Below are 21,361 nucleotides of genomic sequence, written 5' to 3'. Positions count from 1 at the left end.
TGCCAGGGCCAGAAACCTTCCTATTAGTAGCAACCCACAGTCAAGGGTTCTGCTGCTCTCCTCCGTCCTTTTCTCTTTCTCATTCCTTTTTCCCCCTTTCTTCTTTTGTCTCCCGTCCCCCCACCAGCAGGTAAAAGCTCCAGGCACTGGATGGTGGCTGGAGGCTGATAAGCAGCCAGGAGCACCCGTGGCACACAAGTGACTTGGCCAGTCGCCAGTGTCCTTGAAAATGCCCTCCTGGGTCCAGCTTGACCAGGCAGAGGCAGGTGAGGGGTGGGGCCTGAGGCTGCCAGGTTGCAGAGAATGGTCAGAGGGGCTCAGAAGTCACTGGAGGGGTGGGAGGTGTGGACCCGGGAGCAGCGCTGTGGGGACCGCCTTGGAGGTCCTGGCACAACCTGCAGCCTTCAGGAGGGAGCCGGGGACAACGGCCTGGAGGGCCCAGTGGGGCTGACGCCAGCAGCCTCCCTGGGGTTCTGGAGTAGAGGACAGGCCTCGGGGCTCGCGAGCAGGGCAGGGAGTTTGCTCCGGGGCGGGGGCTGTGTCTGCACTCCGCAGGAGAAGGCATCTCCCCTGCCTGGCATTTGGTGCCAGGTCCAGCCCGTCTGGGCGTGGACGGTCTCTGGAGACAAGCGTCTCTGCTCACTGCGCCAGCAGGGGCCAGCCAGCAGGAGCTGCTCATCCAGGACCAAGTTGGTCGGTGTCTGCCCAGGCTGGGGCTGCAGACCGCAGCCCTGGAACAGCTTCAGGGCCGGGAGACCTGAGCGGTGGGTCAGCACCGTCGTCTCTCTTGCCCGTGTGGCAGTTAAGCTCTGAGAGGTCCTGTCCCCGTCCCGTCCCCGGACTGTGCTGTGCCTGCATTGCAAACGGCCACCCCACTGGTCAGCACTGAGCTGCTGCTCTTCTGAGCACCTAAGGGTCCCTGGCCGCCTGGGCCTGGCACCCAGCGGGGGCTCCGTGGATGGTTCTGGAAGGAATGGGTGGATGTGGGCTCTTCCCCTCGTTGCAAACGGGGATTCGGAACATAGCGCCATAGAAAGCACCGCGTGTGGGTGTGAGACTCGGACACCCACTTCGTCTGTGTGTGTGTGTGTGTGTGTGTGTGTGCATGTGTGTGTGTGTGTGCGTGTGTGTGTGTGAGAGAGAGAAACAGAGACAGAGGCGCGGGCCCCTGCTCTGCTAGGGAGGGCAGCAGGGCCTCGGGCACTGAAAACCAAGGAGCATGTGGACGTGGTAAAGGAAGGTGCGGGGTGCTGGGGTCGGTGCGGTGTGCTGTCCAAGGGGTGAGTTCTAAGACCCACGGGGGGGGGTGGGGAGACCTGTCCCCAGACTCCTCATGAGTCACAAGAGTGATGAAGGGCTGCCAGGCCAGCAGGGACTCTGATGGCCCCCATGTCTGCAGACTATCCGGTTACGTGGGTTGACAGAGACGGGGGGCCGTGCTGAAGGACCTCAGGTCTCAGCTGCCCGCTCAGAGTCATCGGGTGGTGAGCGGGATGGGCCGGGGGGGGGGCCGTGCTGTCATCGGCCCCAGGAGAGTCAGTCTGGGGGGCCGACGGCCACTCGGTCAGGCCCTGTCTTCAAGCAGCCTGGTCTGCAGGGTGTGGTGCCTGACGGAGACCCAGGGGACCCTGTGAGGGAACGCAGCGGGGTCTGGGGCCGTGCCGGCGCCGATGACCGTCACGTGCGGCCCGTTTTGCCGGCAAGGCACCCAGACGGTCCTGCACATGCAGGTTGCTCAGATGTCTGCCGAGTGAACCAATGATGGAACGAATGCCGCCCGGAGGGCGGGGGGCAGGTCAGGCACGGAAGCCCAACCTGGAAGTCCGTGTGCTTCCTGAAGAACAGCAACACCGTGGAAACACACGCATGTGTGCACCCCCACGCGCTCGCGGCCTGAGCCCCCCACCCCGAAATACCGCTTTTGCATCATGTCCCTAGTAAATGAAAAGAGCGGTGTACGTAGGACACAGCTTCTCGTCGCCGTTCTGTGCAAAGGTCCAGCACACAAAGGGACAGCGAGGGCTGTGAGCCCTCGGCCTCCACAGCTCTCCGGCTGTCACTCTCCCGCCTGCAGGTCTCCCACGGGTGGCTGCTTGGTTGAAGGGCACGGCGTGGGTGTGGGGACAAAGTGTGTAAGCTGCTTACACACCTGTATCTCTACATGTAAAACACGCAGAGTTTATATATTCTACCTAAAACATATCCTTATACAGAAAGTTGTGTCTGTCGAAGTTACCTGTGCATCTAACGACCTGCCGGTTTCAGCAGGAGTGCCGTCCACGGCCACGCGGCGCCCTGTTTTTTTTCCAGGAACAGTGCATCTATCTAAAAGGCAGACAAGCTGTAAGTTGCCGCACACGTCACACTGCCTGATCCACAGGAGAGTGTGTGCGAGCTCGGTCATTACGTTCCTGAAACCAAACGAGCGTCAGGTGGGAAGCTTGGGCACAGTGCGGTAAACCGTCATCCCGACACAATGAACATCCACCTGCACGAGCCACAGCTCCCTACAGACGTCGGTTCAGGGCCAGCAGGGCTCCTCTCCCGGTCACCGCGGCGACGGGCAGACAGCGTGCTGGGTGTGGTCCGCGGCACAGCCCCCATGAGACAGCGGCCGGGACGTGACAGGGACAAACTCGGGGCGCGGAGGACAAGCACTGAGCACCGTGTGGCAGACGGCGCGCGGGTGCGACGTGCAGGCGGCCGCTGTGGCGTGAGGGCTGCGGGCGGGCAGCAGGGCGAGCCGGCCCGGGCGCTGCTCTGTGCCCGGCGCCCCGGGCCCTGCTCTGTGCCGGGCGCCCCGGGCCGTCCCCCGTCGCCCTGCCGCGGCCGGTCCCCAGGCCCCAGAAACGAGCGCGGCCAGCCTGAGCTGCTCAGAGTTTAATGTGTGCGCTGGTCCCAGGAGACGTCGCTGCCCGTCCACCTCCGGGAAGGGCCGGCCGCCGGACCTCCAACAGAGCGAGCGTGCCGGCCGCCGTCAGGGCGCGGCCCTGGTGGCCAGGACCACGTCCAGGACGTCGCTCGTGTGGGCCACCCGCACGTCCGCGAAGCCGAGTCGCTCCAGCAGGCGTCGGTGGTGGCTCAGGCCGCGCTCCGGGCCGCGGGGGTGCAGCAGGCAGTGCAGGGCGCGCCGCAGGCCGGGCCGGGCCTCCCGCGCGTCCTCGTGCAGGGCCAGCTCCACCAGCAGCAGGCCGCCGCCTGCGGGCACAAGGACAGGCGCTGGGTCATGCCCGGGGGACGGCGGCACTGAGGGGCGGGGACGGGGGGCTGATGGGGGCGCAGAGAGCGACTGCAAGCACCAGGGAAGGTGGACAGGGAGGGAGGGAGACGCAGGGGAAGGAACAGAAAGGCGAGGGAGGGAGGCAGGGAGGGGCGGGGACGGAGGGAGCAGGGGACGCGGACACGGGCCGGGGGGCCGACGGCTGGACACGGAGCCTGAGCTGCCCGGGCCCCCGCGGGGAGTCACTGTGCGGGGGCCCTGGGGGCGGAGGGTCATCGGGGCCCCATCGGGGAGCAGCCGAGCGATCGGGCGGTCAGTCCATCGATACATCCATCGTTCGGGAACCTGGGCCCGAGCTGCCTGGGGTGGACGCCGGCCGCTGCGGGGGGCGGGGCCGTCGGTGGACAAAGTCAAGCGAGAGCTCTGAAGAGATGGCGTGCGAGGGTGAGTGTGAGTGTGGGAGTGTGAGTGTGAGTATGTCGGAGTGTGGGTGTGAGTGTGGCTGTGAGGGTGTGAGTGTAAGGTGAGTGTGAGAGACTGCAAGGGTACGTGTGGGTGAGTGTCGGTGAGTGTGTGAGGATGAATGTATGCGTGCGAGTGGGAATGTAAGTGGGCGTGTGAGTGGGTATGGGTGTGAGTGTAAGGGTGAGTGTGAGTCACTGCAAAGGTGAGTGTGAGTGTGTGAGGGTGAGTGTAAGGGTGACTGAGTGTGAATGTGACTGAGTGTGTGAGTGGGAGTGAGGGTGAGACTGAGTGACGGCCAGGTGAGTGTGAGGGCAGGTGTGAGTGAGTGTGGTGGTGAGTGTGTTTGCGTACGTCTGTCCGCGGCTGTTCATTTTCAAACGGGGTCGTGGAGGACGGGGCGCCGGGCGTGGGGACAGAGCCCGGGGACAGCCACGGCAGGACCAGCCGCGGGGCTGCGACTCTCTCCTTCCGCTCTGCCTGCGGACGGCGGTCGCGGGAAAGGCTCGGCGGGTCTGGGCCCAGGAGCCGCAGCTCCCGGGGCAGGGCCAGCACGGTGGAGCGTCACCGGGCGAGCCTGGCGTCAGCTGGCGAGCCTGGTGTCACCGGGAGAGCCCGGCGTCACTGGGAGAGCCTGGCGTCACCGGGCGAGCCTGGCGTCAGCTGGCGAGCCTGGCGTCACCGGGAGAGCCCGGCGTCACCGGGCGAGCCTGGCGTCACCGGGCGAGCCTGGCGTCAGCTGGCGAGCCCGGTGTCACCGGGAGAGCCCGGCATCACCGGGAGAGCCCGGCGTCACCGGGAGAGCCCGGCGTCACCGGGCGAGCCTGGCGTCAGCTGACGAGCCTGGCGTCACCGGGAGAGCCCGGCGTCACCGGGCGAGCCTGGCGTCAGCTGGCGAGCCTGGCGTCACCGGGAGAGCCTGGCGTCACCGGGAGAGCCCGGCGTCACCGGGAGAGCCTGGCGTCACCGGGAGAGCCTGGCGTAGGCGCGGCCGTTACCGACGGCCATCAGGACGCGGAGCGCCCGGAGCCCGCCTGCCGTCACTACGTTTTAGGTTTTTCAGAGAGACACACACGGGGCTGACGACTGGCTCCCAAAGGCGCCGCCCTTCATTGTCCCTTGTGACCCCGAGCCTCCACGCGGTGACCCCGAGCCTCCACGCGGTGACCCCGAGCCTCCACGCGGTGACCCCGAGCCTCCACGCGGTGACCCCGAGCCTCCACGCGGTGACCCCGAGCCTCCACGCGGTGGCCCCGAGCCTCCACGCGGTGACCCCGAGCCTCCACGCGGTGGCCCCTGACCTCCAGCAGGGGTGGGCAGTGGCGGGGAGCCGTGCGCCTCACACCCTCACACGTGGCTGTGGCCGGCGGGTCGGAGCTCCGGCCCCCCACACCCGACCCTGCACGGGGCCAGCCTCGTCTACAGGCCTCTCTTCCGAAGCCAGGGACGGTCCCCCACTGCCTCCCCAGGCAGCCGAGGGTCCAGCTCCCGCGTCCCCGACCCGCCTGCTCTGGAAACGCCACGACTCTGCGACTCCTCCCTTCCCAACTGGTTCTGTCTGTTTCATGCTGCGCATCACTCTCCGGTTGGGGACACCGGTCCCCGAGCGCACTGGGGGCTGCCGTGGGGGCTCTCCAGCCCGGCTCCCTGTTCACCTCAGGAAGGGGGTGGGGGGCTCGGCGGCTGCCGGCGCCTCCTGGAGCTGGGAGACCCAGAGGTCGGCAAGGGGAGCAGGCACGGAGGGACAGCAGGGCTGGCACACGGAGACCCCCAGACCCTCTGTGGGGAAGAATGTTCCGCTGTGCCCCAGGAGTGGACCTCGGAAACCCAGACACGGCCTCCAGCTGCACGGGAACCAGCCCAGGGGCTCGGGGGAGGGGCCGGTTAACCTGTCGGGGAGGTCGTTCCTGCTGGGGCAGAGGCCCGGGGGGCCGCGGGGGGTCGGTTTCTGCAAAGACCACTCGGCGGGCGTCACCCTCGCTTGCCTGCTGTTGGGAACGGGGCGCCCGAGGATGAAGGACACAGCGGCGGCGTCTCGGTGCTGAGTGACCCCCGGCTGCGGAGCGCGTCACGATGCGAAACCGAGTCGCAGGCAGGGACGTGCCTCGCGGGGACGCGGGACTGGGGTCCCCGGCATGGGGCGGGGGCGTAGGGAGCCCGCGGAGCGGCTCTGGCCACGAGGGTTTCTCCGCTCCACAGCCTGGTGACACAGGGTGGCCACCGAGGGCACAGCAGGACCCACGGCAGCTGGGAAATGTGGGGGGGGGGGGGTGGGGGCGTGCGCCGGTGAGGGGTGCAGAGGGACGTGACCAGGGCTTCGGGGACGGGGACTGTGGGCCCAGCACGATGACACTCGGGTAAGCCACAGCTCAGGGTCACGTGGCAAAAGGTCAGAAACTTGTCACCGCCACCCGAGAATTACGGGTGTCCTCAGGGAAGGAGAGCTGAGCACCAGCCGGTGGCTGGGGTCACCCACGCTGTGAGAGTCACGTGTGTGTGTTTAGCAAAAACCGTCCCCCTGTTTGGGGCAGGGGCCTCGGCACGCGGCCTCACCTGGGGGGCAGCTGCCTGCGATCCGGCTCAGCAGCGCCCCGTCGTCGGGCCGGCCCCGGAGAAGTCCGCAGGCGATGTACAGGTCGGCCTCCGGGAGGCGGTCCTTCAGGAAGTCACCTGGTTTCACACAGAACGAAAGAAGGTCGTCGGGGACGTGAGAACTACTCCCCGCCCGGCGGCAGTGGGAGGTGCCACTCTCGCAATGGAAATGAAGACAGATGCTGCTTGAAGTGGGGAGACTGCGTCCCCCAAAAAACACGCGTCCACGTCGTCATCCTGGAACCTCAGCACGGGGCCTCGTCTGGAAACAGGGTCTTTGCTAAGTGAAGGCTATGAGGTGCGTCCTCCTGGAGCAGGTGGCCCCAGACCCAGGGACCGTGTCCTTATAAGGGACAGAAGAAGAGACAAGGACACAGAGAAGCCACGTGCAGACGGAGGCAGAGACGGGAGGGACGTGGCCACCAGCCCAGAGATGCCTAGGGCCCCCGGACGCTGGGAGGGGCAGGAAGGACCCTCCCCTGCGGCCTCCGGAGGGAGCGAGGCCCTGGGACCCTGATGTCACCCTGCTGGTCTCCAGGACGGGCGAGGTGCATTCCTGTTCCTATGAGCCATCCCTTTGTGTGGTCTGTTTTTACAGCCACGGGAAAGTAATGCCAACAGAAAACAACTTTTTAAGTTACGTTGTCAGCAAACGCTACATTGTTACTCCTTAGACTGGGATGGCTGCCTGTGTGTGCAACCTCTGTTCTTGTCATCACCCCTGAAACGATACGGCATCACGACCACTCGTACGACATTGTCACTGCGTCAGGAGTTACACACAGCCTGGGCGCAATTCAAGGGCCGCGGGAGACGCGCTGAGGCAATGTGCGAACACCGTCGCTTCCGCTGAGGGACTTGAGCGTGTGCAGACGTAGCTGTGCCGGGGGTGCTGGGGCCGATCCGTGGCACACACAGGACCCCGACTGCACAGACTGGAGCAAGGGCACCACACGCGCACACGCACACACACGCGTGCAGAGACACGCTCCGCGTCCCAGGGGCGTGAGGCGGGCCGAGCGCCGACCCCCGTGCGACGGCCCAGGAGCCTTTACCTGGCACGAAGCGGACCTGCTCGGTCCGTCGTCCGGTGGAGCGGAGACACGCGACGTGCTCGGCGGCTTCTGGGAGGTCGAACACGGTCACCCTGAGGCCCGGGTGCGCCCGGGCAAGCTCGGGGGCCAGGGCGCCCAGGCAGCCTGCGGGCGGCAGAGACGCACTTTGCGGCCTGGCCCTCTGGGGCCTCAGAAAACCCCGGGGTGAGTCGTTCAGCCTCAGCACAACGAAACGATGTTCTAGAATGGGTGGAGGCCCGTGCTATGAAACACAGCCAGCTGTGGGGGCCATGGCTGGGGTCTCGCGGCGGCCTTGGGGCCCCCCACGGCCGGCTGAGCGGGGTGCGGAGTGCTGGGGACGCGGGCGCAGACTCGGGAAGGGGGGATCCTCAGAGCGAAGCTGTGAGGGCCGCACCCTTCCCTCCTCTCTGCTGCGGGGTGCGGACGCCATGGCTGGTGTCACAGCGGCCATGCCGGGCCACCAGTCGGGGTGCGGAGAGGATGGCAACGTGCAAGCCGGCGGCTCAGACGTCCTGTCGGGACCCTGAGCCCACGACCGCCCTGGGCAGGCATCGGCTCTCCCCCTGTGCACGGTCCTCAGCTGAGGTGGGGTGCGGCGTGTGGGCCGGAGGCCTGATAGATGGGGACGCAGGGCGGCGTGGTCCTCTCCTGCACTCGGCAGGTACCAGGAAGGGGCCTGTAACCTCTTAGCAGCCGGGAACGTGTGCCCAAGCCCCGCACCCACCCCGGCCTCACGTGGGTCCTCAGGGGTCTCATAAGCCATAAACCTTTTTGCAAGTCTAAGAAGCAGGTAAGGGGCCCGCGGATTAACACAAGCGGAGGAGCACACGGGGCCTGGGCACAGACTCCCGGGGCGCACGCACCTCCCAGGTCGCAGGCGGAGCTGAATCGGGACAGGTCGAAGGCCGTGGCCACCTGGCGTGCGGTCAGCCTGGCGAGGCCGTGCGTGGCCCCTGAGAACCACAGCTTCGTGTCCGGGCTCTGGCTGCAGTCCTAAACGATGGCAGGGTGTGAGCGGCTGCACAGAGGCCTGGCACGTCCGGGTGGGGGACCCCAGGGCTCGCGGGGTGGGGAGCCTCAGGGCAGGGTGGGGCTGGGCTGAGCGTTGGGGATGCTGGGCGGGGCAGGGGCCAGCACAGCCCCAGGGGCGGAAGGATCGCGGGGGGGGGGCAGCTCCTTCCGAATGCGCCTGTAACAGACACCGAGTGCCACCGAGGCTCGGGGCGCGAGGGGCAGCGCTCTGGGGCACGGGCAGCGTGCAGGGCGGTGCGGCCGCGCCTCACGGGCAGCTCACGGGCGGCTCCCGCCTCGGGGCAGCTTTGCGGTTCCATTCGGTCCCTCCCCGTCTGCCCGGCTCTGTGTCCCCCCCCTCTCCCTCTCCCCCCTCTCCCCCGTCCGGTCCCCTATCCCTCTTTCTCTGAAGGACACAGCAGCCTGGCTCCTGCAGTGGCCCTCGGGAGTGTTCCAAGCCCGCCCCGCACACTGTGACTTCTCGGCTGCACCCAAGACCTGCGTGTCCCCGCGTGCGTCTGCCCAGCTGTCTCCACCCACAGGGCTCCGACCCCAGCCCGCCCCCTCCCGCCCCCCTCGGTCCCCTCCCCCTGGGTCCCCGCCCCATTCACTCGCTGTCGCTGTCCCTCTCCCCACGGGTCTCATTCTGCGTCTCTGGCTTTCTGTGTCTTTCCCTTTTTTATCTCCGTTTCTGTCCATCTGCCTCACGCTTGACCGAAGCCCTGTCCAGTCACTTCAGTGTCACACGGACAACCCGACTCGGCGCCCGGGTGGCCCGCCCTCGGCAGCCGCTGCTGGGGGACCGCTGTGCCCCCCAGGTCCCCGAGTGTCCTGCGGTGCAGAGCCAGGCCCATGGCCAGGCAGGGCCGCACAGGCCCCAGAGCCGTCGGGCACATCCAGCCCGAGTTCCCCCTGGCGGGCAGGACCCAGGGAGACGGGGCTGGCGGGGCGTGCACAGCGTGGGCACAGCAAGCGAGCAGCATCCGCACAGCGTCACGGAGGCCGGCCGCCTTCCCAGACCCCCTGCCCGGGCCCTGCGCGGCTGGAAACGCCCGTCCCTGGAAGGTCAGCGGTGCTGTGAGCGGCCAGCAGCCCAGCGTCCTGCCCACGGCCGGCCGTCAGGGAGCCGGGCCCACCCCACGGGGCCTTCCGCGAGGGCGGGCGGTGTGGAAGGGCCTCCGGGCGACCTACCGGGCACGCGGCCCCCGCCTCGGCGCCCGAGGCCGGCTGGCTGCAGGCGGCGGCGGCTCCCGGCCGCAGGGCGCGGTCCAGGCCGGCGACGTGGGGCCAGGCGTGGTCATCGCAGTGCAGGGCCAGGCTGTGCAGCGAGTGCTCGCCCCGGGAGAGCAGGTGCAGGCCGGCCAGCTCCGTGTTCCTGTAACCTGACGGGACGGCTGCGTGTGACGAGCGCCACGGCCACCCGGGCCGGGCTGACCGCACGCGAGCCACCACCCGGGGGCCCGGGAAGGGCCACACAACCACCATGCAGCCGACTGGGGCGAACCCCACGCGCCGGGGCAGCCGCCACACCGAGAGCAGCCGCAGACTGACGTCAGAGCCCCCCGCGGGCTCGCGTCCCCGCCGGCCATCCCGCTGGACCGGCCCCTGCGGTCCCCACGGGGCAGAGCAGCCCCGGGCTAGACGGCGCCACGCGGCTGGGCTGTAGCTGCCGTCGGCATCTGCGGGCGGCTGAGTGTCCCGCAAGACGCCGCCTGGGCGTGTGGGTGGCCGCGCCCAGCGGGGCAGGCCGCGAAGGCACAGACGGGCTTCAGTGAGCGGCGGCGGTGTCTGCCCAGTGTCCGGCCGCGGGGTGCGGGGTGCGGGGCGCGGCATGCCAGCCGCACCGCTGCATGGCCAGCTCCTCCCGGCAACTCGAGTCCACACCCTATAGGCTGTTTCTGTGGGCAGCGTGACCACCCGGGGCCCGCCCTCTCTGCAGCCACCTTGCATCCTGGTAGGCCGCCCGCAGGCCCAGCCACGAGCCCTCCCAGGACGCCCCCGACTGCAGAATAGAAGCCCTGGCATGGTGGGGTACAGGCGGTTCTGGCGGAGACCCAGACAGGCCCCGACAACGCCAGCTACCGGGCGAGAGGCACAGCACCGTGTTCATGCCAACGACCCTGGAGACCCGAGGTCTTCTGGGCAGCGAGCAGGCCCGGGGCACACCGGGGGAGCAGCGCACAGGCTGCTGGGCGGGGGCCGCACGAGATGCCCTCCAGCGTGACTGACAGGTCTCCGCGGGCCCAGGGACCAAGCGCGTGGAGCTGGCCATGGTCCTGCCATTCAGCACGATCCCCGCAGAAGACGGCAGCCCCGTGCGAGCTCGCTGGGGGTGGAAGGGGCTCCGCGTCTGCTGCTCCGCCTCGTGGGGACACATCCCAGCGCCTCTGCGTGAAGAGCACGTGCCGGGGCCTCCGCCAGCACCCCGCCTCACTTCCTCCCGCAAAGCACCGCTGCCTGCCCGTCCTGAGCCTTCTGCCCCCGTGACCTTCCCACCTGCGGGACCCCCTGCCCGGCCAGCAGGCGCGAGTCCTGTTCAGGTCAGCAAGGCAGACCGCCATCCGGCCACCTGCTGACCCGCCAAGCTACCCGTCTCTCCACCCATCCACTGTGCTGTCTGTCACCTGCTGTCTGTCTGTGTGTCTGTGTGTCCCTCCGCCTACCAATCGATCGACCTTTCCTTCCTTCCTTCCTTCCTCCCTCCCACCCTCCCTCCCTCCCTCCCTCTCTCCTTCCTTCCTTCCATCTATCCATCCATCCCTATTTTCCGTTATTTATCTATCTGTGCATCTGCCCCTCCGTCTTATCTAGCTAAATAAATGAGGGAAAATGCCGCGCATCCACACGCCCCGTGGGTCCCCTTTCTCTGGAGAGCCCTGGCTGGCCTGGTCCGTCTGACACCAGAGCCCATAAGGACTTGCCCCCCAAACACGGACACGCACATGGCCTCCATTTCTTCTTCCTCTCGTCCTCTGCCTCCCGCCCTCGGGCGGAGTCACGTCTCCGCCCACAGAGGGATGGACAGCCGGGCCCGCCGGACCCGAGCTGGGAGGCCGCCTTCGCTCAGTGACTCCCTGCTGGAGGCCGGGCCTCGGCGAGGCGGCTCCGGGGGGCCTCACCTCTGTCTGTCTTGTCTAGTAAGCCGAGGGCCACGCACACGTCCAGCAGGCGGCCGGCACCACACTCAGAAATGTCCAGTTTGCTGGCAACGTCCACGGCCCTCAGCGGACCCTCATCATCTAGTAAATCAAACACCTTCAGCTTGCAAGCCGTGAACAGGGCCTGTCGGTGGAAACCGGGAACAGTCAGACCCCCGACATGACCGACTCCTCAAATGCTCCTCCTCTCCTCGTCTTGACTGTCAACAGTCAGTCCTCGACCGAAACATTTGCACAGAAGACCGCGTTTAGGCTCCGGCCGGAGCAAGGCAAGAGCGAACTGGTGAACCTCGAGCAGGAACACGGTCCCCGGGGAGAAAAGCCACATGCTGCTGTCACAGGCTGGATGGTGCCCCCCGCCCCCCACTGCACCCCGAGATCCGTATGTGGAAGCCGGATGCCAGGACTCCAGAAGGTGGCCGCGTCTGGTGACAGAGGTCCCTCCCCAGCGGCACTGACTCCCTGTTCTGCCCGGGATGTGACATTGAGAAGCCACACGCGAGCCGTGCCCTCGTCACGCAAAGACCTCCTGTGGCCACGGAGACCCCTCCATGAAGGGCGGGGCACTGCGCTGAGTCTGGAGTGACCAGGATCGACCTGGCGCGTGACCTGTCCCCTGATCCCCTGCAGCCCCCCGCTGGGCCGGCGGGCGTGGCCAGCGGGGGGCTCCGGTAACACGACCCATGGAATAGGTGGGTGACGCATAAGTAGGGGGGGAGGCAGATCCCTACGCCCCACGGGTGACAGAGAAGTGGATGGACGGACAGACGAGTAGATGATAAAGACAGCAGATAAGTAGATACATGATAGATACATAGCGGATGGAGGGCTAAACAGATACTAGGTAACAAATGGACAAATGCTTAGACAGACAGATGAACACGTGGATGGGTAACGCATTCGTGATGAATCAATGAACAGCTCGGTCGATGATAGATAAGTGAAGGCAGAGATGGACAGAAGACAGACAGATACGTAAACTGATCGTGGGTCGATGGACAAACAGATGACAGGTAAAATGGATAGGTAGTGACAGATGATAAATAAGTGAACACGTAGACAGGTAAGCGGACGGACGGACGGACAGACGAAGGGTCATAAACGGATGAACGGATCGTAGACATATGGGCGCGTGAGCGGACGGGTGGCAGACAGACGTGTATGTGATGGACACATGGATGAATGCGCAGACAGGTGAGTGCGTGGCCGGACACGGCACCGCTGACCACGCGGGACGGATGCCGGACGCACCGCCAAGGCCGCCTGTTGGCCGCTGGCTCCTGGTCCGCCCGGCAGCCTCCGGCGGGGACAGCGGCCCGCGAGGCTGAGGCCAGGGGAACGGAGAACAGCCACACTGCCCTGGCCTGCGCCCTGGGCACCCGGGACCTGGTGCCGCAGCCCCCTGCTCCTGGTCGGCAGGGTCGAGGGCTCCCCACGGCTGCTGCTCAGCCAGCTGCTGGCCTCTCGTCCCAGGGCGGGTGAGCACCAAGCGCCCCGCGCCGGGGTCACGCGGGCACCAGTTACTTTCGAACGCCCAGAGAGCCCAGCCCGTCTGCATGGCTCCTGTGGCCACGGGCACAGGCCTCGCTCCCCAGGGTGCACCTTCAGAAACCTGGGCCGATGACGCCACCCTCCACCAGGCCCAGGAGACCATCTCTGTCCCCAGCCATTTAGGGACAGCAGAGAGTCAGGCCCGGCACAGCCCTGCGGTGGCCTCGGGGAGGTCTGCTGAAAACCTAACGGCCCAGGACCTCTGCATCAGACCTCATCGGGAACCGGGGTCTGTGCAGATGTGATTACAGGGGTCTGAGGTGAGTCCTCCCGGAGCAGGTGACCCTAGAGCCAGCGACGGTGTCCTTATGACGGACAGAAGAGGAGAGACAGACACAGAGCAGACGGAGGCAGAGACGGGAGGGACACAGCCACCAGCCCAGGGACGCCTGGGGCCCCAGACGCTGGGAGAGGTGGGGAGGACCCTCCCCTGGGGCCTCCGGAGGGAGCGAGGCCCTGGGCACCTGATGTCACAGTGCTGGGCCCCGGGACGGGGGAGGACGTGTTCCTGCGGCTTCAAGCCCGGTCTGTGGCCACCGCAGGACACGGGCGCAGGTACCTTCGATGCTTTGAAGCCGTCTATGAGTTCCAGGAGGCCCGTCGGGAACGGGGGCAGGTCGCAATCTGCGTCCCGGCTGCCTGGGTGGCCGCGGCCCTGCGCCCCACCCTGCGCCCTGCCGTGGCCGCGGCCCTCGTCACTCCGAGCGCGGTGCGAGCCAGCGCCCCCGGGGGCCACGTCGCTCAGGCTTTCAGAGGTGTCCGTGGTGGGGGCGGAGTCGCGCTGGGCCTGCGGCCGGTGCGCGGGGCGGGGCGGGCCGTGCAGCTCGGCCATCTTCCTGCAGAAGTGGTTCAGGGGGAAGCCCACGACGTTCAGGACGTCCCCACGGACCTGCTCCACCAGCACGCTGCCCAGGGCCTGGATGCCGTAGCCGCCGGCTTTGTCCCTGGGTGCGGGGGACGAGGGGGAGACGAGAGGGGGAGGGGAGAGGTTAGGGCGCTCAGCTAAGCGGCCCGGGTCCCAGGGGCCGGTGCGGCCTGTCACAGTGAGTGCACGTGACCCCATGAACGGTCTGCAGCCAGCGCCTCTGCTCCAGCTCCAGGCCCCAGTCTGTGTGACAGCTGGTCCTGGCCACGGGCCGTCCCCACGAGGGGAAGGTGCCCCCTCCCGTCGCAGGCCTGGTGCCGGTGGCCGGCGAAGGTGCAGGCCGGGGCCCGGCCCCCTGCCCTAGGCGCCCCATTCCGATGTCTTTGTGGGGGTCCTGACGGCTGCCGACACGACCGCAGGGGGCAGAGGGGCCTGGGCCCCCCCCCCGCACCGCGCCCCAGCGCCCGGCACGTCCCCTCCGGCGTCCCCCCCCCCCCCGGACCCAGGCCCAGGCACGCACATGGGCTCCCCGCTGTCGACGTAGTCCCACAGCAGCTCGTCCGACAGCTGCGAGAACGTGACCGCCGTTTCCTCGTGGAACTCCGACACGTCCACGTGCAGCCGGCCGTCTGCGGGGACAGAGCCGGGCGGTGAGCATGGCGCCGTGGGCGGCCGCGGCGTCCCGGGGTCTGCGGCGACACACGTGTGTGTGTGGGGGGGGGGGGCCGCGCCTGAGCCGCGTGTGCAACTCGGGCACTTGCCAGCAACACTGTGGGGGGAGGTTGTTTCAGACAAAGGACAACGAGAGGCGGGAGAGTGACAGAGACCACGGACGCGCCGGCCGCTCGGCCGCTCGGCCGCTCGGAGGAGGAGCTGCCACCGGCAGCTGAGCGAGGCGGAGCGTCTGCTTTCACGGGACCGTCCCCGGGCCACGACTTCAGGCCGCACGGGCCTCCGCCGTGGGGCTGGAGGAGCCACCGGCACGGCGACTAGGCGTCGGGGTCCCCAGGGAAAGTCCCCGACGCCGGGTGCCCTATGGGTGCACGGCGCCCCCAAAATCATCTCCCTTGCAGACTGGGAACGGGACGCTCTGGGGAAACAGGGTCTGTGCAGACGTGGCTAAGCGAGGGGTCTGAGGTGAGTCCCCCTGGAGCAGGTGGCCCTAGACCCAGCGACAGTGTCTTTATCAGACACAGAGAAGCCACGTGGAGACGGAGGCAGAGTCGGGAGGGACGCGGCCAGCAGCCCAGGGACGCCCGGGGCCCCCGGATGCTGGGAGAGGCAGGGAGGACCCTCCCCTGGGGCCTGCGGAGGGAGCGAGGCCCCGGGACCCCTGATGTCACCCTGCTGGCCCCCAGGACGGGGGGGGGGGGATGTTGGTCTGTGGTTGTGGCCCCCAGGTGAGCATCAGACACCATCTGATAGTGACCGGCGTCACCCAAAGGGCCCTGTGTGAGTCCGAGATGGACGGCGGGCCGAGGCGTCCCCGTCGCTGCCCAGCAGGCAGGGGACGGCCCCCCAGCGGCACGTGGCCAGGCGGCCGAGGGCCAGGAGCGCGGGGTCTGTGTCCTGTCGAGCCGTCCTCACAACGCTCCTCAGAGGAGCTGTCACGGTAATTCCTCGGGGTTTCTTAGATTTTTAAGCTTCTCGTCACCGCGGTGTGACTGGCACACACCCGCGTGGGGCACCACCCCGGCCTGCAGACCACAGACCTCAGGGGCAATGGGCAGCTCCTGCTGAGTGCGGTCTTACACGTGATTCCCACACCCGCGCGGCCCCCCTCCTCCTGGGGGACACTGCGCCCAGCGCTCAGAGGGAAACCCCGAGACCCGCACGTCGCCCCGACTGTCCGGGACGGGCTGGGAGGGACGCGCTGTAGGGAGAGTGACCCGGAGCTGTCCCCCCCGCAGAGCACCCGCTCCCTCCCGCCCCGACCCCGGGGGGGCAGCGGCCGCGGGCACCTTGGCTGGAGCAGTGGACGATGGCGACGCCCGTGAACACGCTGTGCTCCTTCCCGTTGAGCCTGCAACACACGCGCACGCATGGCGCGGCTCAGGCCGGAGCCCCCGCGAAGCACGCGCCCCGCCCGCAACGGGGCTCCCCGGCCCCCCGCAGCCCCTCACTCCACCCCCGCAGGCTCGGTCCTCACTCCCCGGCCCCCCGCAGCCCCTCACTCCACCCCCGCAGGCTCGGTCCTCACTCCCCGGCCCCCCGCAGCCCCTCACTCCACCCCCACAGGCTCGGTCCTCGCTACCCGGCAACCCGCAGCCCCGCCCCCTGCCCCCCCCAGCTGGCCACTGCGTCTCCAGGGAAACCGGGAGGCCCGGGGGTGCAGGACAAGGCAGAAGCTCGGGAATCTCGGAGCAGAACGGCCCCTGGGGGAGAGGGGTGTACAGGACGGGAAGTCCATGCGGTCGGGGAGCACACAAACCCCACAGGGGCCCGGGCCAGGCCGAGAGGACCCCGACGGGCGGCTGTCTGCTGCCTCTTTCTGGGGTGTCGTTGGCAGTGGCTGGGATGCTGGCTGTGAGGACCCCGCACGGCTGCCCAGGCCCACCTCCCCGTCCCCTGGGCAGAAGCGCGATGTGCAGGGCTGTGCAAGCCTGTCACGTGGACATGGGCGTGCAGGGCAAGGAGGGGGCGGGGGACCAGCGACGGCAGTGACCCCACGAGGCCCCGCAGCCCCTCCCCCGCCCTGGGCTCGCTCGCCCTGACACGGGGCTGGTCCCCACGCCGCCCACCTGCACAGCATGCTGTAGGCATCCTGCCTGTCCACCGGCTTCTCCAGGATCAGGCCCTCGATCACCTGCGAGAGAACCGCAGGGAGGAGGCCATGAGCGGTCCCCCCTGCCCGCCCCTGCCCCCCACCTACTGCCAATCCACCTCCTGCCTGTGCACATGCCCGCTGTGGACGTTTCACGTAAATGGGACCCTCCGTGTGACCGTCTGCGTCTGCGTCTGTCACTGAGCATCGCGTGTCCGAGGTCCGGCCACGTCGTAGCCCACGTCAGCACCTGCCTCCTTTTCCTGGCTGCCTAATATTCCACTGTGTGGATGGGGGCCCTTCTGCTTATCCACTCAGTAGCTGATGCGCATCTGAGCTTTTCCCACTTTCCGGCTGTTGTAAACCTCGCTGCTGTGACCGTGTGTGGACGACGTTCTGTTTGCAGACAAGTAAACATATTTCTCCACCCCGAACTCCCTCCCCTTCAGCAACTAACGGCTTGTTTGCCATATCCGGGGGTCTGCGAACACACATTTTTAATTACTTGGGGTATATACGTAACAACAGGAGGTGCATGACGCTGCTCGGGCAGCCATAAGGGACCCCAGACTTGGTAGCTTAAAACAGACATTGATTTGTCCCCGTCCTGGAGGCTGCACAGCTGAGATCCAGGTGTGGGCAGGGCCGGTCCCTCCTGAGGCCTCCCTCCCGGGCGTGTGGACGCGTCCCCTCCCCGTGTCCTCACACGCTCGTCCCTCTGTGTGCGTCCATGTCCTCATCCCCTTTTCCTATAAGGACACAGTCCTGTGGGACCAGGGCCCACCTGGCGACCTCACTGCACCTTCACGCCCCCCCGTAAAGCCTCATCTCCACATCCGCCACGTCCCCAGCTCCTGGGGCTGGGGACTTCCACGTGCGGGTTTCACGGGACGCAGAGCAGCCCGTAGCGGTGGACACGCTGCACGACACAGGGCCTCCACGCCGCGCCTTCCAGAAGGCCGCAGCACGTGTCCAGGCCGCAGGCTCCGCACAGAGACGCCTTAGCACAAGCATCCGACTGGGCCGCGAGGACCGTGCGGGAGTGAGGCGGACCCCAGGATCGCGCCGCCGGCACATTCTGACCCTGGGCCGTGTCCAGACTCACGGGGGCAGCCCCTCGCCTGCAGACCGTGCTGCGGGCTTGGCCCCGAGGCCAGCAGGCAAGTTGTGCATGGGGACAGAGAGCTGTCGCCAGCAGGACTTCGGTGAGGACCGATGCCCGTGACCTCCCAGGACAGAATCACTCTCGGTGGCCCAAATCCATGTGTGTGGCAGAGCTGTGCCCCCCAGCAGGCCTGTGAGGCTGCTGCCCCAGCGTATGCAAAGAGGGGCTCTGCAGATGCAGTCGAATCGACCACGGGGTCTTACTGCAGTTGGCCGGGCCCTCTGTCGTTACAGCTGGTGCAGTCATAAGAAGAGAAAGATCTGGACACAGACTGGCACAGAGAGAGAAGACACGTGGGCACAAAGCGAGACCCTGTGGTGACGCAGCCACAAACCCAGAGACGCCACAGACCGCCAGCAGCCCCCAGAAGAGTGTGGAGGGGCCCGGGACAGAGGCCACCGTGCAGCCCCGCTCACACCTGGACCTTGGTCACCAAGGACGTGCAGACCGAACCGGAGGCCGGACTCACCACGATGGTGTCTGCTCCGATGACGATGTCGGGGGCCCTGAGGTCCTTCTGCAAGAAACCCAAACTCAGCATTAGCGGTGACGCCCTGTCGCACACACAGTCTGAGTCCTGATGCGCATGAAACAGCATCGCTGGCAGGGAGCCAGGCTTCTATCAAAAAGCAAGACCCGTGTCTCTCCTCTGTGCCGGACAAGGACAGCGGTGTGACTCTCGCACGGTCGCCTGTCACCTGAAGTCTGCACACAGCCGTGAACTTGGGCTGCCCTTAAACGCTAATCTTCCACGCCGAAAACCCGTCTGCCGGTGTCCGTTTATTCACACCGGAGCTCTTCACAGCAGTAGCTGCAACGCACTTACTGTATGGATTGTGGTAGGGGGTCCCGGTAACGGTAATGGACGAGCTAAGCTACGTTAGTTCCATGTAACAAATGATACTGCTACGCTAATCGCCAAGGTACATTACACGTTAACAAAGTAACTCATAAACTCTACCAAATAAATGATACTATTATATTAATTCAACACTATGTTATAAAGTAACACATAGTAATAGATAAGCTACTTTAATTCTTTGTTGTAAATGATACCATAATGTTAATTACAATAGTAAATATTAACAGAGTAATAGATAAGCTATACTGATTCTTTATCAGAAATGATACCGTTATATTAACTACGACAATGTTACATTGTGTCCAAGTGCTAGCTAAGCTCTATTACACAAACGGTACTATTACACACTTGTAACAGTGTACTTCACAGTAACACTCGGCGATAAATGAGGTCCAGTCCTCGCACGTCGGAAAAGGTCAGTTACTCACAGTGCGTCTACCAGAAACCTGCAAACCCCTCGCAGCGAGAGAGCCCGAGGCCGCGGAAGCAGAAGCCCTTGCCTGGTAGATCCTGTGGGCCACCTCCAGGGCCTTCTGCTTGGCGGTCTCCACGGCGTACGCGGAGGGGGTGGGGAACGAGGCTTTCGTGAGCGTCTCTTTAAACTGGGAAGGAACCACCTCGAACTTGAGACCCTGGAACAGGAGAAGTGGGGAGGGGTCCTGTTGGTTTGTCAGAAAAATGCAACGCGGACTAGGATGTACAAGGGTACAACGAGTGTGGCCTTCACCGTGCGGGGTCCCCCTTCCCGACTCTCCGCACTGTCCGCTGAATTTTCACCCAGAGCGCACGCCCACACTGCCCAGGGCTGGCGAGCCTGGAGGGCGACATCTGCTGCCCGTCACACACACAAGGGCCAAAGAGTCGGTACTGACTGAGGTGCTGGGCGCACAGATCCCCAGGGTCAAAGGGCTCCCAGAGCACCCCAAACCCGGTGCCTAAGCCCACAGGGCCCGAGGGACCAAAAATATGCTGCCCTCGAGAACTGCAAAAATAAATAAATAAATGCTGCGTGAGGGGGAAATATGCCTGGTCCCTCTGTCTGTCTCCTTGTCACAGGCCTCTCGGTCCCCTAACTCTACAAACAGGAAAGACAGTCCCTACGGGAGGCTGGACGTGGGCCGAGCGTGTGAGCCTTCAGCGGAGGGGAGTTTTACCCCTCAGTTGCCCCCACAGAGCGCCCACGGGCTCTGTCCCTACACCTGCCCAGCTCCCAGATAGATGAGCTCAGGCACACTGACCTGGCTTGGCCTGGTAGCCACGCACACCCCAGCCGAGCAGGTCACTAGGCCCCGAGCCTTGGCGTTTAGACCCTGTCACTAGACCCAAGCCTGCTCACTTGGCCCCTGAACACCCTGGCCCCCATTCCCCAGACCCTGTCTGGCAGACCCCAGTCCCCAGTGACTCCACCCTTGGTCACAGGCCCTAGGGTCCCTGGACACAGCTGGCAGACCACCTCCTTCCTTAGGACCTTCTCTGCAGTCACTGGGCCCCAGGATCAGAAGGTCCCTGGTCACAGGTCCCAAGGTCCCTAGGCCCAGGCCCCCAGTCACAGAGTCTCCATCCCGTCAACAGGCCTCGGGGTCACCAGGTCCCCTGGTCACTAGGCCTCAGTTGCAGTCCCCTTCACACTCCCCAGGCCCCGAGTCCAACCTGGACACAGACCCCAGCCCAGGACCCAAGCCCGTCCTGGAGGCAGACCGGCAGCCCAGGCCCTCCCTGGCCAGAGACCCTGGGCCAAAGCGCGCCCGCGCCCCTGCCGCTCACCGCGTTGCTAAGGATCTCCTGGCGGCGCGGGGAAGCGCTGGCCAACACCACGCGCTTATGCAGCAACCGCCGGATCACCGGGTACATCATCGTCGGGCCCGACTCCAACTCTCGGCAATGTCGCCTCGGCTAGACCGCACCGGGCCCGGTAAAGTGTCCGCGGACACGGGAGACTTGCAACCGGAGCTCGGCAACATTGCAGCCCGGAAGGCCCCGCCCCGCCGGAGGGCACGCCCACTCGCCGCGGAAGCCCCGCCCCCGGACGTCCCGGCCCCGCTTCAGAGGGGCGGGAACGCGGCCCCGCCCACGCACGCCACGCCGCGGCCCCGCCCCGAAGGAGGCCCCGCCCCCGCCTCGCCGGAGCCCCGCCCCATGCGTGGCCCCGCCCCCATGAAGCGGCCCGCGCATGTCTGCTGGAGCCCCGGCCCCTCCGACTCCCGCCCTCTGCTCTCGGCCCCCTGCCCTCGGCCCCCCCGCCCCCCGCCTCGCCGCCCGGCCACCTCCTCCAGGAGGTGGGCGTGGGCTGGGCCGTGGGTGGGGGACCTGGCCCGGGTGGGGGGGGTGCAATTCCCCCAGAACCTCTGCGTCGCGGCGTCCCTTGTTAATCGGCGTAGGGTTCCCGGGGCCAGGTGGAAAGTCGAGATGGGCGATATGGTGTCTATAGACCAGTGGATGACAGGTAGTAGGCGATAGGTGGATAGATACACATACATAGATGAGGTCGATACATAGATGATAGATAGGTAGATGATGGATGATAGGTCGATAGATACGCAGGGCTTCTCAGCCTCAGCACTGGTGACGTTTGGGGTCACGTCTTTGGTTTTGGGCAGCTTCCCTGTGCTTTGCAAGGTATTTATTTAGTTTCTGC

General features: G+C 66.3%; 1 protein-coding gene across 4 annotated transcripts; it reads right to left on the bottom strand.

The window, feature by feature from the left end:
- Positions 1-1,875: 1,875 nt before the first annotated feature.
- On the bottom strand, positions 1,876-20,708 carry ASMTL (acetylserotonin O-methyltransferase like). 4 transcript variants are annotated; one of them, XM_036235729.1, is made up of 13 exons: positions 20,491-20,708; positions 19,227-19,358; positions 18,334-18,381; positions 16,677-16,741; positions 15,897-15,958; positions 14,456-14,564; positions 13,630-14,014; positions 11,481-11,643; positions 9,553-9,743; positions 8,214-8,343; positions 7,330-7,473; positions 6,236-6,352; positions 1,876-2,325 (listed from the first exon to the last, which is right to left on the bottom strand). In XM_036235729.1, the coding sequence occupies exons 1-13, from the start codon at positions 20,578-20,580 to the stop codon at positions 2,189-2,191; spliced, it is 1,773 nt and encodes a 590-aa protein (XP_036091622.1). In that variant the 5' UTR covers positions 20,581-20,708; the 3' UTR covers positions 1,876-2,188. The 4 variants fall into 4 exon arrangements, with proteins under 4 accessions (XP_036091622.1, XP_036091621.1, XP_036091623.1 ...); XM_036235728.1 differs by lacking the exon at positions 1,876-2,325 and adding an exon at positions 2,866-3,198; XM_036235730.1 differs by lacking the exon at positions 1,876-2,325 and adding an exon at positions 3,358-3,643.
- Positions 20,709-21,361: the final 653 nt, after the last annotated feature.

Source organism: Rousettus aegyptiacus, unplaced genomic scaffold (genome assembly GCF_014176215.1).
Source record: "Rousettus aegyptiacus isolate mRouAeg1 unplaced genomic scaffold, mRouAeg1.p scaffold_m13_p_19, whole genome shotgun sequence".
Classification (NCBI taxonomy): domain Eukaryota; kingdom Metazoa; phylum Chordata; class Mammalia; order Chiroptera; family Pteropodidae; genus Rousettus; species Rousettus aegyptiacus.
Note: the sequence above shows the minus strand (reverse complement) of the source record. Positions and strands in the feature narration are given on the sequence as shown.

Excerpts from the sequence above, each read along its gene's own strand:
- ASMTL (XM_036235727.1), bottom strand. The coding sequence starts at position 20,580 with ATGATGTACCCGGTGATCCGGCGGTTGCTGCATAAGCGCGTGGTGTTG. Across the intron at positions 18,382-19,226 it reads TGGCCCACAGGATCTACCAG|AAGGACCTCAGGGCCCCCGA; the intron begins GCAAGGGCTTCT and ends GGTTTCTTGCAG. Across the intron at positions 8,344-9,552 it reads AGGCGGGGGCCGCGTGCCCG|GACTGCAGCCAGAGCCCGGA; the intron begins GTAGGTCGCCCG and ends GCCATCGTTTAG.